The 12980-nt window shown below is 37.7% G+C and overlaps 2 protein-coding genes and 1 long non-coding RNA gene across 3 annotated transcripts; 1 reads left to right on the top strand and 2 right to left on the bottom strand.

The window, feature by feature from the left end:
• Positions 1-222: 222 nt before the first annotated feature.
• Positions 223-2437, bottom strand: LOC118480275. Its single transcript, XM_035975041.1, has 6 exons — positions 2049-2437; positions 1220-1358; positions 799-1072; positions 643-727; positions 436-560; positions 223-359 (listed from the first exon to the last, which is right to left on the bottom strand). The coding sequence occupies exons 1-6, from the start codon at positions 2435-2437 to the stop codon at positions 223-225; spliced, it is 1149 nt and encodes a 382-aa protein (XP_035830934.1).
• Positions 2438-2545: 108 nt separating this feature from the next.
• LOC118480276 lies at positions 2546-6105 on the bottom strand. The gene is made up of 2 exons (XM_035975042.1): positions 4521-6105; positions 2546-4443 (listed from the first exon to the last, which is right to left on the bottom strand). The coding sequence occupies exons 1-2, from the start codon at positions 6103-6105 to the stop codon at positions 2546-2548; spliced, it is 3483 nt and encodes a 1160-aa protein (XP_035830935.1).
• A 5868-nt stretch (positions 6106-11973) lies between these two features.
• Positions 11974-12709, top strand: LOC118480451. Its single transcript, XR_004862801.1, has 2 exons — positions 11974-12262; positions 12338-12709. It is a non-coding gene; the product is annotated as an uncharacterized LOC118480451 (long non-coding RNA).
• Positions 12710-12980: the final 271 nt, after the last annotated feature.

Raw genomic sequence — 12980 nt, forward strand, 5'->3', positions numbered from 1 at the left:
TAATTATATGAAAATGAATTGTAATTGATAAGCTTTTTAGTTTCATAGTGGGATTGGAATATTGCCTGGTTTTGTACATTGTTTTGTTGCAGTAGCTCGGTAATGGTTTTCTTGTTTCTTTCGTCTGTTGACATGAGTTCCAATTGTGATGTCTGACCTTCCCCTGCTTGGAGTGTGAGGGGTGGTAGTTCCTTGAACCTGGATACGATTTTATTTTTTTGGTTACACGACAAAAATGTCTACAGTATTTTCATTGCGGTAATAAAAGTTGTAAAACCTGTTTCTGATAGCTGTGGCAGCCTCTATATCAGGGTTAAAGTAGATATGGGTTGGAATTGTTGATGCTAGTTGCACTCGATCTATATTGTATGTGCTAGTAATTAGATAATGAATATATTCTTTTGGCGATACAGGATTTGAGTTTATGTGTGTTACCATTGAACGTGCTTACGCAAACGGATGTCAAGGCAACGATTATTGGTTGCTCTGCAGCCAACATTGCCTGTTTATCAAACTTTGGTAAGACCTCTTCCCATAAAGTAGCGTTTATGTGTTCGCCGCTGTCACATTTGTGTAACTGTTAGTTCGCCTCATGTTAGACTGTGAAAAATATTTACATGAATAGTTATATGTATGGGTAACCTGATATCCGTGAGACGAAGACGTAGATATTCTCTTCCCTTTTTGGTTGTTCCGGGTGTTGTGTACTCTAGCTTTGCCAAGTAGTCTATGATTGGGCAAATGGTTTAGATTTGTTAGTAGATGTTATGGAAGTTTTGAAAATGCGAGTATTGTTACCTGTAAGGAGTTCTTGATCGTCACCAGTACGAAGTGAAAGGTCGCTATAGGGACAAAAGTTGAAATAGTACATTGGAAATGCATCTGGTGTAGGAATTAAGGTTAGTGATGCTTTTGTTCCCATGCGAATGCTTGCGATGTGTGAATTCACTCTTGGTGGTGTTGGCTGGTCATCGCATATGTATTTTTCCAGAAGGTAGCATGAGAAAAGGGTGATTTTCCTTTCGAAAAGTTCTTTGTCTAGCCAGTGCACGCTAGCTTGTATTCCATCACCCTGGATTAACAGAGCGAAAAAGGATCAGTTAGCACAAATTTAGCATCTGTTTGTGCAATAATACATGTGAAGACAATCATAATTGAAGTTCAAAAATATTTACTGAATTTTTTAATTTGACATATAGCATATGAATTACAAACTTACATGTTTGTCTATGAAAAAGTAGTACATGTCGCTGTTACGTAGGCGAGGCTGCCACTTTCTTATGACACGAATTTTAATTGGTATTGCAGGTCCTGCTGGGACAATGGATGATATCCTACCCTCTTGCATGTTGTCTTTCCTGTTCAATGGCACACAATTAGCGTATAGTAAAGTATGAGAAGTTTATAATGGCAGATAATATCGTAAAAAATCCTATCATTATTTATTCTATGATCTGAAACAGTAAAGGAATGTATGTATTGTTATTTGTTGTGTGGTGTTGGTTTGTGTTTGCTCATGGATTGTGAGGTTAACCTCATGAGCTTCAATATCTGCTAGTAACTCAGAGTACACGATGTTTTTGGTGTTATCACTTTCAAATTCTTCGTGAGGCGTTATGAGCACTTTTAGGCCGCTTGGTGATGTTGCTCTAGAAAGGGCAACATAAAGCTGCCCATGACTAAAGATAGGTTCAGGCAAGTAAACAGCAATTTTATTTAACGACTGGCCTTGACTTTTGTTAATTGTCATTGCGTAACATGTTTTGATTGGAAATTGACGTCTAGTAAATACAAAAGGTAAGTCATTAGTTTTATGCACAAAGTTTATTCTAGGTATATAAACGCGATGGCCAATAGCTGTGCCAGTTATTATACGTGCTTCAATGATTCTAGGCAGCAATTGTGACACTAATAGCCTAGTACCATTACACAAACCTGATTTTTGATCAATGTTTCGCATTAAAATTACAGGAGTATTTATTTTAAGCTTTAGACAATGTGAGGGTATGCCTTGGAAGTTCAACAAATTCAGGTATTCAGGTGGGTACATAAGATCGGTATCACCTTGGCTGTGGGAATGAGGCGTTATAGAGTCTACACTCAAGTATGTTGAACATTCGCCAGGGGAAGATGCAAGCACTAACTCATTGATTTCATCAGCGGTTTCATTCTTTGGACATACTATGGCTCTCTCGGAAAGGTTAGAGGCTGTTGGATTGTGGAGGATGTCGTCATCATAAATGAATTTTATCAACTGATGCAAGCCATTTTCCCCTGGTTGTATTAGAAACTGTGTTGGTATGTCAATGATTTTCGTGTCTGGTGATTGTTTGTACGGTACGCCAGTTAGACCATCTCCGATGTCAAGTAACCACTTTGAGAATGCTAGAGCAGCTTCCTTATCAGCAGGTGAGGTCGTTGATCTGGTCACACGCATGTTTTCATATAGCTTAACAATTTTGAAGTCGTTCCATAAGTGTGACCTAGGTAAAGTGGATGCAATGATTTCATTCTTTGAAGCTTTGGGTTTGACCGGCAATGTTTGTCAAAAGTCTCCTCCTAACAGCACAGATTTTCCGCCAAATGGTTTGTCTTTGTTACCAACTATGTCTTTAAGGCTCTTATCCAATGATTCAAAGCATCTTCGATCACTCATTGGTGCCTCATCCCATACAATAAGCGACGTTTCCATTAATAATTGGGAGAGCTGTGTGTTTTTTTTAATGTAGCACAATGAATCATTTGTTAATTCTAACGGGATCTTGAATCGAGAGTGAGCTGTTCTTCCTGAAGGCAAAAGCAAGGCAGCGATCCCTGATGCTGCGACAGCAAGAACTACTTTCCCAACGGACCTGAGTTTGTCTATGATTGCAGTCCATAGGAAAGTTTTTCCTGTTCCTCCATGGCCGTATATAAACAAAAGTATTTGCGTATTTTGCATAACTGAGTTTACAACCATGTTGTATACTGCTAGCTGAACAGAGTTTAAGGCCTCTTCCATAGTTCTACTTTTAGTCACCAAGGCGTCTGTGTCATAGCACTTTTCTTCCAAAAGTAATCTGTTTCTTAGTGCTGACACCATTGAATCAGGAGGCATCGGTAAGCCAAACTTGGCCAATGAGTGTGAACCTTCATTAGAATTCAACAATAATTCCAATTCGAACAATACATGTTGTTGCAGGTTTAAGCCACTAATGTGAGTATTTGACGTACCAGTAACATCATTCAAATTCCTAATAATATCATCACTCATTCGTGGCCAGTATTTCTGCCAAAAACCTAATGGATTAGATAGGTCACAGAATAAAAGCATATGGGCAAACAAAGCCCTTAATTCTGCAGTCGTGGCCCAAGACGATGCCTCTACGAAAGCTGCAACCCATTCTCTATCATCGCCTATCAAACCAAGTTTCTCGCATGCAGCTCGGTAGGTAGGGTATACAATGTTGGAAACTGTTCTGATGTCCTCGAAAGAACAACAACCTTTTTGGTGGTTAAGTAGCATTCTTAGGTAGAATGACTCACCACATGCTGGATGTATGTATGCCAACCTTCCAATTGGTGGAGTTCTGGTAGATAATCTTTTAAGCCATGCTTTCTTGGAGGGATCCCATCGGTACCTAGACAGATAGTCCACGTAACATAAATCCCTGTCATTCGGTTGTTGTTCATTGCTTCTTAACCATTCTGTTAATGTTGTTTTCTGAGTTGCTGGGTTACCAAGAATGTCGTGTAGCTGTTGGTTATCTTTAAAGATGATATTCTGCATGTGCTCTAAGTGAACGGCTAATAGCTGAACAGCTGGGTTTCTATGGTGAATTGGAAAATTGAGGATCCTCCAAGCTGCTTCATGTGGACAAACGAATCTACCATCTACAAACTTTGAGATTTCGTCTACACCTTCGTGAGAATTTGATGTTGATTGTGTTGTACAGTCAGGGGTCCTTGTGACAGCGTAACAAATGCGATCTACACCTTTGGATATGTACTTGAACAAATACTTAATGAGCATACTCCAACCGCAATATTCGACATTTATATGTGCCTCGAAATGCAAACAAAGAGTCCGATTATATGGGACTACGTAACCGTTGTCAAGTGGCACACCATTTTTTTCCAATTGAGGACCATTTGGTCGTCTTTTATAGTGAATATACCCTTCTTTGTCAAATCGAGTGACTTGTTCATAGGCCTTTGGAAAGGATTTTGAACATTTCTTATTAACCATGCATGGTGCGTTCATTTTTGGTAAGCCACAGGGACCATGCATCATAGAATCAGTCACTATTCGATATAAAGTCGGATCTGCCCCTGGATCTGGAATTTCAGCAGAAATGAAATTATCCACATGTTGCGCATCTTTTATTCTGCATTCTGGTACAACCCAGAGCAACATATGACAATGTGGAAGGCCTCTTTTCTGAAATTCAATTGTATAAAGATCTGAAAAGCAAAAAAGTGGACATAAGGAAAGGAAATTCCAAAAAAATATATGTAGATAAATCTTTTTTTTTTCATACCTGCTGCAACACCACCAAAAGTCTTTTGTGTTTTTAAGAACTTTAGTAGTGATTCAACCTTCAGTTGGAAAATTCTTGCAATAATGTCAGGTCTTTCTTGGGCGCCTGTGCAATCAGCGTGATTCAAGTAGCGTCTGATTTCTGGCCACTTAACGTTGCAGGTAAATGTTATGAAGTATTGTGGATTACCGTGGACTCTACAAATAGCGAGCGCATCCTGATAATGCTTGTACATATACCTTGGCCCACCTGTGAATGAGGATGGTAGAATGGTTCTTTTACCAACATCACGACCCTCAGTCTCACCCTTGGAGAAAGCATCATGGATACCGCGAAGAAACTCAGAACGAAAACGATTTTGGTTAGCACGATAGTAGTCAAGCCTACATTGCTCTATGCACACATATGCGTCAACTAAATATTGTTGCAAAAGACGACCAGCTTTCAACAACAAAGTGTATACACCTATGCGATCATGTATCTGATAAGCGTAGAACATGTTCATCGTCAAATTTTGATCCTCTGATAGTGTGCGACCAGATAAACGTAAATCAGGGGACCAACCTTGCTCTGCAAAGGGGAAGAGCAACGGGTACTGAAGCGGCATATACGAAGAATGCAACTTGCTAACGCGTCTTGGATTACCATCTTTGCTATGGATAACGATGTCATAGTCAGTTGCTAACGGATCGTTATCACAGATAATAGCACCAAGAGTTCTAGTAGATGGCATTTCATAGTTTTTTCGGGTATGACTATTGTACAGTTTTATCGCAAAATTTGGGACCTCCTGAAGAGAACATATATCTCTTGCGCTCCTGAAAAGCTTAACATACCCGTTCACATCTGAAAGAACTCGAGCAAGAGTAGAAACAATGTCTGCTGATAAAGGACTCCGAGTGTCACCTTCAAAAAACCGAAGCCTATTCTCGACCTCGTTTTCTGTATCACAAATATACATCTGAAGGAACCGTGGTTTGTTGTCCACTGGAGGACATAAGGAGCCCAACCAATGTGATACCTGACCAGCAACCTTAAAAACATAGGGCCCGGGAGTATGATTAATTTCATGATCTACATGTGCACCGAAGGAAGTCATTGAGAACATGGAATTGTAAGCGCGTATATTTTCCATAAAATGCGCCATAGAATACAATTCCTTTATATAGACTGGTGGTTCCCTTGGAAAGTCAATTCGCACAGTGCCTTCTCTACAGCACATATTGTACCTTGGTCTATTTTTTTGAGGTGATGATTTCAGTCTTTCTTCGTGCCAAAAAAGAGCCCCACAATATTCACAAACATTAGTACAATCCCCCAAATCAATATACGCTGGACCAGGCGCAGGCACACTACCTGATGTTGAAGCCGTTTGTCCACTCACCTGAGTATTAGGTTGTGCGGACAATGGACTTTGAAGGACACGCTGGAACGATGAAGCCCTAATAATTGTAGAGCGCCTTACTGACTGAGCAGCTGTTTGAGAACCGAGGATAAAACCAGAAGACGATGATGACTCCCCGCTTTCACCATCAACTACAGTTGCCTTTCGCTTCCTCTTCCTACTGGTGGATGGAGTTGACATATCTAACAAAGGCACTGGAACGAAAAGTGTAACAAAAACGCCACGCAAACCTAAAACGCTAACCAAACAAAACCTCACACTGTCTAGACTGAGCTACAACATTTAACATCAGGTTATGAAAACTCTACAACTGAAATAAAAGCATCAGGGGCAAAAACAAAACTAAATAAACACACAACCGAACATACAATAATTTGAAGTGAAGGAACATACCTTAGTCAACTATGCGAATGCACATGGAAATGCCAGTGAACCTGAGAAAAAAAACAACTAAAATAAAAGCGTCAGGGGCAAAAATGAAAGTAAAGAAATACACAACCGAACATACAATATTTTAAATGAAGGACCATACCTTCAACGAATATTTTCTTCAGAACTAACACTTGCTGCTGGTTGCATGTAACTGTCAACCTGCCATACCCAAAGAAAAAATTTACTATATCTTAATAAGTGCCTGAGCTTTTTGGAGGCTGTGTGCACACATAGTTGTATATAAGCCTAAAAATTAAAAAAAAAAGTGTCATCTATCTATCTAGAAGATGTAGTATCACTCTCGCATTTCATTCACTGACTCAAATTCTTAACCAAACCTTTCTCCATGACATTGTAAAAATATGAGGAACCTACGGTCTATAATCTACAAAAATCCTATAAGCAATAAGCGCGTCTAGTACAACCGATGATCATATATATGATTATTCGCTCCGGAGAAACTAATGATATTCAGTGGGCGTCCATTTGTTTAGCCTAGGGAAAAAAAGTGCCGTTATGCCATCCGGATGCTTGTTTGCCAGCACCGTTTCAGTATCCACGATGAACAATTGTCGGCCAAGAATTTACAGTTATATTTTATTTTATTTTTTTTTAAATAAAATTAGCATTGAGCCTAATAATTCAAATGTCAAGTGGGATAAATTTTAAAGTGGTATCGTTATTTTAGGGTAAAATCGGTAAATACCGGTACCGGACCGGCATCGAACGGGTAGCGAAAATGTTAAAAGTCGATACCGAGATAAAACTAAAATATTTCAAGGACATCTAACCACTATCAAAGCTATTATTCATCAAGCTAAACAAAACATGAAACAAATAACTAACCAACTGGTTCTTACTTACATATAAAACCTATTCAGATTCCTAGTTCATCATCTTTTCTACTCAAAGCAACCTCTTCTTTCACTACATAAATATGAAAATGTCAAAACACGTATAATAGCATAATAGTAATGACACAATTGAAATCCACAGTTTGTGACTAAATAAAGAACTTGTCAACAAACAAATTTAACATTTTAGTCAACAATCTATACATTTTTTATTTGAAATGCGGGTAGATGGTAGCATGATCCATAGCATAAAACACCAAGTTTCCTACTTAATGAAGACGAAACGTTATTATAGTGCCACGATGGTCGATCAGTTGTATTCTCTTGTTTTGAAGACCATCAAGGGTATATCTGACCCATTAGTGTCTATATGCTTTACACAAACCATTATAACAACATACACATGAATCTAGAGTGCATCTTCCAACTCATAGGTCATAAGCCACATTTCATATAAAGGAAAAATGGTAAAGGATATAAAGCACACATGGAAACTAAGATGAGTAGCATCGCGATAACGATTGGGGTAAAAAATACAAAAAAAAAAATCATTTCTATTCTTGATACTTTAATAGAAACATGTATGCTATAAAAGCGACAATTTTGAAAGCTTACCCTATTTGATTTCAACGTAATATGATCACATAGTAGTGGTCGGTCAGAATGCAACTACTGCATACCAAGTATCGCGGTACAACTATTAAGTATACCAAGTAAAGAAACCATTTATAATGCAATGACTCTATAGGGCATAGCATATTGTGCGTCATCTAATGTGTGTCATGTAAAGTGCGTCATGTAAACGTTTACCACGAACCGACCGAGAGTTCGCTCAAATTTTCCAAAGTACAACAATACCATTCCATAACAGTCATTTAATTCTAAAACCTCTTTTATCTAACATCAACAGCAATTTAGAGCAAAATCCATGTTACAGTAACCTTCAATCTCAACATAAACCAAAATTCTTCAAATTCTTGTCAAAATTAATCAAAAAATTACACCTCATCTGGGGATTTTTTTTTGATTAAAAAATACCACTCCTGTAAAAACAATCACTCAAATTTAACATTGTTCTTCCAAATTTTTTTAAAACCCCAAAATTCGCTAATTACTTTTTTTTTGGAACGGGTAAGTATTTTCCACGTGTAAACCCACCCTTTCGGAGCTATGTCCAAAGGCCGACTACTCGACCACCGCTCGCCCCCGTTGGACTCGAACCCGGGTTGAATCCCGAGCCGAGCCTTCACCCGGATGTCACAACCACTGCGATGCAGATGGAAGGACGCAGTCGCTAATTACTATAATCGCATGTAATTCATAATAAAAAATCGGATACTACATGCTACTGCTAATTACTATAATCCCCAAATATTTTGGGGATAAAATCAAAACCAAAAGCAAATCAATTTGAAACATTTCCTTCAAAATGCCTTTAAACCCATACTTAAAATCCTAAAACTAAAATAAGAAAAACCATATTGGAATTCATAAACTCTCAATTTAAGAACCAGCGTGAACCCTAAAACCAAAAGCATGCCCTAAATAAAACCCACTAAGAAGCAATATTTTTAAAACCACTTGAAATTTTGATGCCCAAAAGTGTTAATAACTGGAAATTAAGCAACCATACCTGTAAGGAAAGAAGCTGTAAAGAGCCAAGTGAAGAAGAAAAGGACTTTCAAGTTTGTTGTGAAACCAAAGGAAGCCGTAGGGAGCCAAGTGAAGAAGAAAAAGACTTTCAATTGTGTTGTCAAACCAAATACATGCAGTGAATAATCACATAAGCGGACGCGTGTACACTTGCGAACACGTGGCACTACATACCAAGCGAGAGGGGAAAAAAGCAAAAATGGAGGAAAAAGTAAGGTATTAGGAATCGAACCTGTGATGTTCGCTAAACCAACATCCACAATTACCACCACACCAGCATTAAATAAGATGTTTAAGTTGAAATAAAATGCTATTTATAATGAAACTAAAAATGAAAAAAAATACTATTCATGAAGCCTCACTAACCATATTTAGTAATGACACAATTGAAATCCACAGTTTGTGACTAAATAAAGAACTTGTCAACAAACAAATTTAACATTTTAGTCAACAATCTATACATTTTTTATTTGAAATGCGGGTAGATGGTAGCATGATCCATAGCATAAAACACCAAGTTTCCTACTTAATGAAGACGAAACGTTATTATAGTGCCACGATGGTCGATCAGTTGTATTCTCTTGTTTTGAAGACCATCAAGGGTATATCTGACCCATTAGTGTCTATATGCTTTACACAAACCATTATAACAACATACACATGAATCTAGAGTGCATCTTCCAACTCATAGGTCATAAGCCACATTTCATATAAAGGAAAAATGGTAAAGGATATAAAGCACACATGGAAACTAAGATGAGTAGCATCGCGATAACGATTGGGGTAAAAAATACAAAAAAAAATCATTTCTATTCTTGATACTTTAATAGAAACATGTATGCTATAAAAGCGACAATTTTGAAAGCTTACCCTATTTGATTTCAACGTAATATGATCACATAGTAGTGGTCGGTCAGAATGCAACTACTGCATACCAAGTATCGCGGTACAACTATTAAGTATACCAAGTAAAGAAACCATTTATAATGCAATGACTCTATAGGGCATAGCATATTGTGCGTCATCTAATGTGTGTCATGTAAAGTGCGTCATGTAAACGTTTACCACGAACCGACCGAGAGTTCGCTCAAATTTTCCAAAGTACAACAATACCATTCCATAACAGTCATTTAATTCTAAAACCTCTTTTATCTAACATCAACAGCAATTTAGAGCAAAATCCATGTTACAGTAACCTTCAATCTCAACATAAACCAAAATTCTTCAAATTCTTGTCAAAATTAATCAAAAAATTACACCTCATCTGGGGATTTTTTTTTGATTAAAAAATACCACTCCTGTAAAAACAATCACTCAAATTTAACATTGTTCTTCCAAATTTTTTTAAAACCCCAAAATTCGCTAATTACTTTTTTTTTGGAACGGGTAAGTATTTTCCACGTGTAAACCCACCCTTTCGGAGCTATGTCCAAAGGCCGACTACTCGACCACCGCTCGCCCCCGTTGGACTCGAACCCGGGTTGAATCCCGAGCCGAGCCTTCACCCGGATGTCACAACCACTGCGATGCAGATGGAAGGACGCAGTCGCTAATTACTATAATCGCATGTAATTCATAAAAAAAAATCGGATACTACATGCTACTGCTAATTACTATAATCCCCAAATATTTTGGGGATAAAATCAAAACCAAAAGCAAATCAATTTGAAACATTTCCTTCAAAATGCCTTTAAACCCATACTTAAAATCCTAAAACTAAAATAAGAAAAACCATATTGGAATTCATAAACTCTCAATTTAAGAACCAGCGTGAACCCTAAAACCAAAAACATGCCCTAAATAAAACCCACTAAGAAGCAATATTTTTAAAACCACTTGAAATTTTGATGCCCAAAAGTGTTAATAACTGGAAATTAAGCAACCATACCTGTAAGGAAAGAAGCTGTAAAGAGCCAAGTGAAGAAGAAAAGGACTTTCAAGTTTGTTGTGAAACCAAAGGAAGCCGTAGGGAGCCAAGTGAAGAAGAAAAAGACTTTCAATTGTGTTGTCAAACCAAATACATGCAGTGAATAATCACATAAGCGGACGCGTGTACACTTGCGAACACGTGGCACTACATACCAAGCGAGAGGGGAAAAAAGCAAAAATGGAGGAAAAAGTAAGGTATTAGGAATCGAACCTGTGATGTTCGCTAAACCAACATCCACAATTACCACCACACCAGCATTAAATAAGATGTTTAAGTTGAAATAAAATGCTATTTATAATGAAACTAAAAATGAAAAAAAATACTATTCATGAAGCCTCACTAACCATATTTATATAATTGCACTAGTTCGTACCTAATCTTAAAATCACAAATCAAAATTGAATCCGTTCGGTGTTTGAACGTTTACTAATCAAGCGGGTAAAATTTTGTTATTAATTTTATTTGATTTGTCACTCTCCAAAAAGCATGTTTGATTTCTATAATAATTGTTATAAAGTTTATTCTGACTTTAATTTATTTATAGAAAAAAAAATCAAATATAAAGTCCCTTATCATATAAAACGTATGAATAAGCTGAAAAGGTAAAAAAAACGCGGTGACATTTTCGTAATTATTTACTTGTAGTGTAATTGTAAAATGTTCTTGTAGTGTAATTTTGATCTTGTAGGTTAATTTTGTAAAATGTTCTTGTAGAATAATTTTGATCTTATAGAGTATCATAATTACTATACAAATGATCTTGTATGGTAATTTTGATCTTGTAAGATAATTTTGATCTTGTAGGATAATTTTGTAGAGTATCATAATTACTCTACAAGTGTATCAAAATTACTCTGCAAGTTTAAAAATTACCCTACAAGAACATTTTACAAAATACCCTACAAGATCAAAATTACCATACAAGATCATTTGTAGAGTAATTTTGATAAGAGTAAAATGCACGGATAGTCCCTGTGGTTTTGTAAAATAACACCTATAGTCCCCAACTTTTGGAAATTACACCGGTGCTCCCTGTGGTTTGATAATTTGTTATTCGGATAGTCCCTAGAGTGGATGACGGTTAGTTTTCTCCGTTAAATGGATGTGAAATGACAAATTTATCCTTCATCTTCTCCACTCTATAAAAACAAAATAACTCCACCCCAACCCAACCCCCACCACCTACACAATGTTGGCCTACAACACTTCAACCACTTCTTCTTCTTCATTTTTTAACAACAAATCTTTTATAAATTTTTGTTGGATCTGAGAACCCACCTTTCTTTAATCTTCATTTTGTTATTAGCATCTGAACACATGAATTATTGTGGGTTAAGGTTAATCGATTGTGGGTGTTCAGATAGGATCGAGCACCATTAAATCTATCGATCCTGAACCCTCATTGGCTCGCCGGAGTTATTCACCTACGCACTCTAACCACCGCTCGTCCTTCCTTCTGCTCCGCCCGGTAACTTCAGCTCCAATCTTCCTCCTTCGATTCAATCCGTTTTTTTTATTAACTAATATAATATGATGTGTGCAGCAGGCGGAGATTGCACGAATCAGCATACGAGAAGGAAGTAGAAGATGAGGTTCCTCCGGTGGAAGAGATCTTGCATCAACCAGCAGAGGAATACTAGGAGCCTTATCCGGATACTGGAGTGTTCATGCCAGCAAGTGAACAGAACTCGGAGGAACTGGCAGTGAGTTGCGGCACGGAGGAAACGGTGTTGGATGAGAAGGCGTTTTTCCGGCCACAAGAGGATCTGGAAGCGCCTCCACCGGAATCCTTCATAGGCGAGATACCTGCTGTTGATCCCTTTGCTGAATGATTTCTTTTGTAGAAATGCTTCTGTATTTGGAATCTATCTTTAACCTAAAGGAATGACATGAAGAACCTGTGTATTTTTTTTTAGTAGAATTGGGTGAAGTGTTGTAGGCCAGGATTGTGAGCTGATGAGGAGACTACTTGTGGTGTAGGTGGGAGGTGGGTGGTGGTTGGTGGTTAATGGTGGGGGAAACAGAGAGGAAGGTGGGGGTTGGGGTGGGGTTGTTTTGTTTTTATAGAGTGGAGAAGATGAAGGGTAAATTTGTTATTTCACATCCACTTAACGGAGAAAACTAACCGTCATCCACTCTAGGGACTATCCGAGTAACAAACTGTCAAACCACAGGGAGCATCAGTG

The sequence above is a fragment of the Helianthus annuus genome, chromosome 7 (genome assembly GCF_002127325.2).
Source record: "Helianthus annuus cultivar XRQ/B chromosome 7, HanXRQr2.0-SUNRISE, whole genome shotgun sequence".
NCBI classification, from domain to species: Eukaryota; Viridiplantae; Streptophyta; class Magnoliopsida; order Asterales; family Asteraceae; genus Helianthus; species Helianthus annuus.

Bases quoted from the DNA above. Each gene is read 5' to 3' on its own strand.
- LOC118480276 (XM_035975042.1), bottom strand. From the start codon at position 6,105: ATGTCAACTCCATCCACCAGTAGGAAGAGGAAGCGAAAGGCAACTGTA. The intron at 4,444-4,520 runs GTATGAAAAAAA...TTTGCTTTTCAG, and splicing joins TTTTGGTGGTGTTGCAGCAG to ATCTTTATACAATTGAATTT.
- LOC118480275 (XM_035975041.1), bottom strand. From the start codon at position 2,437: ATGCGTGTGACCAGATCAACGACCTCACCTGCTGATAAGGAAGCTGCT. The intron at 1,073-1,219 runs GTAAGTTTGTAA...CTGTTAATCCAG, and splicing joins ACTTTTTCATAGACAAACAT to GGTGATGGAATACAAGCTAG. The intron at 728-798 runs GTAACAATACTC...GCCCAATCATAG, and splicing joins CGATCAAGAACTCCTTACAG to ACTACTTGGCAAAGCTAGAG.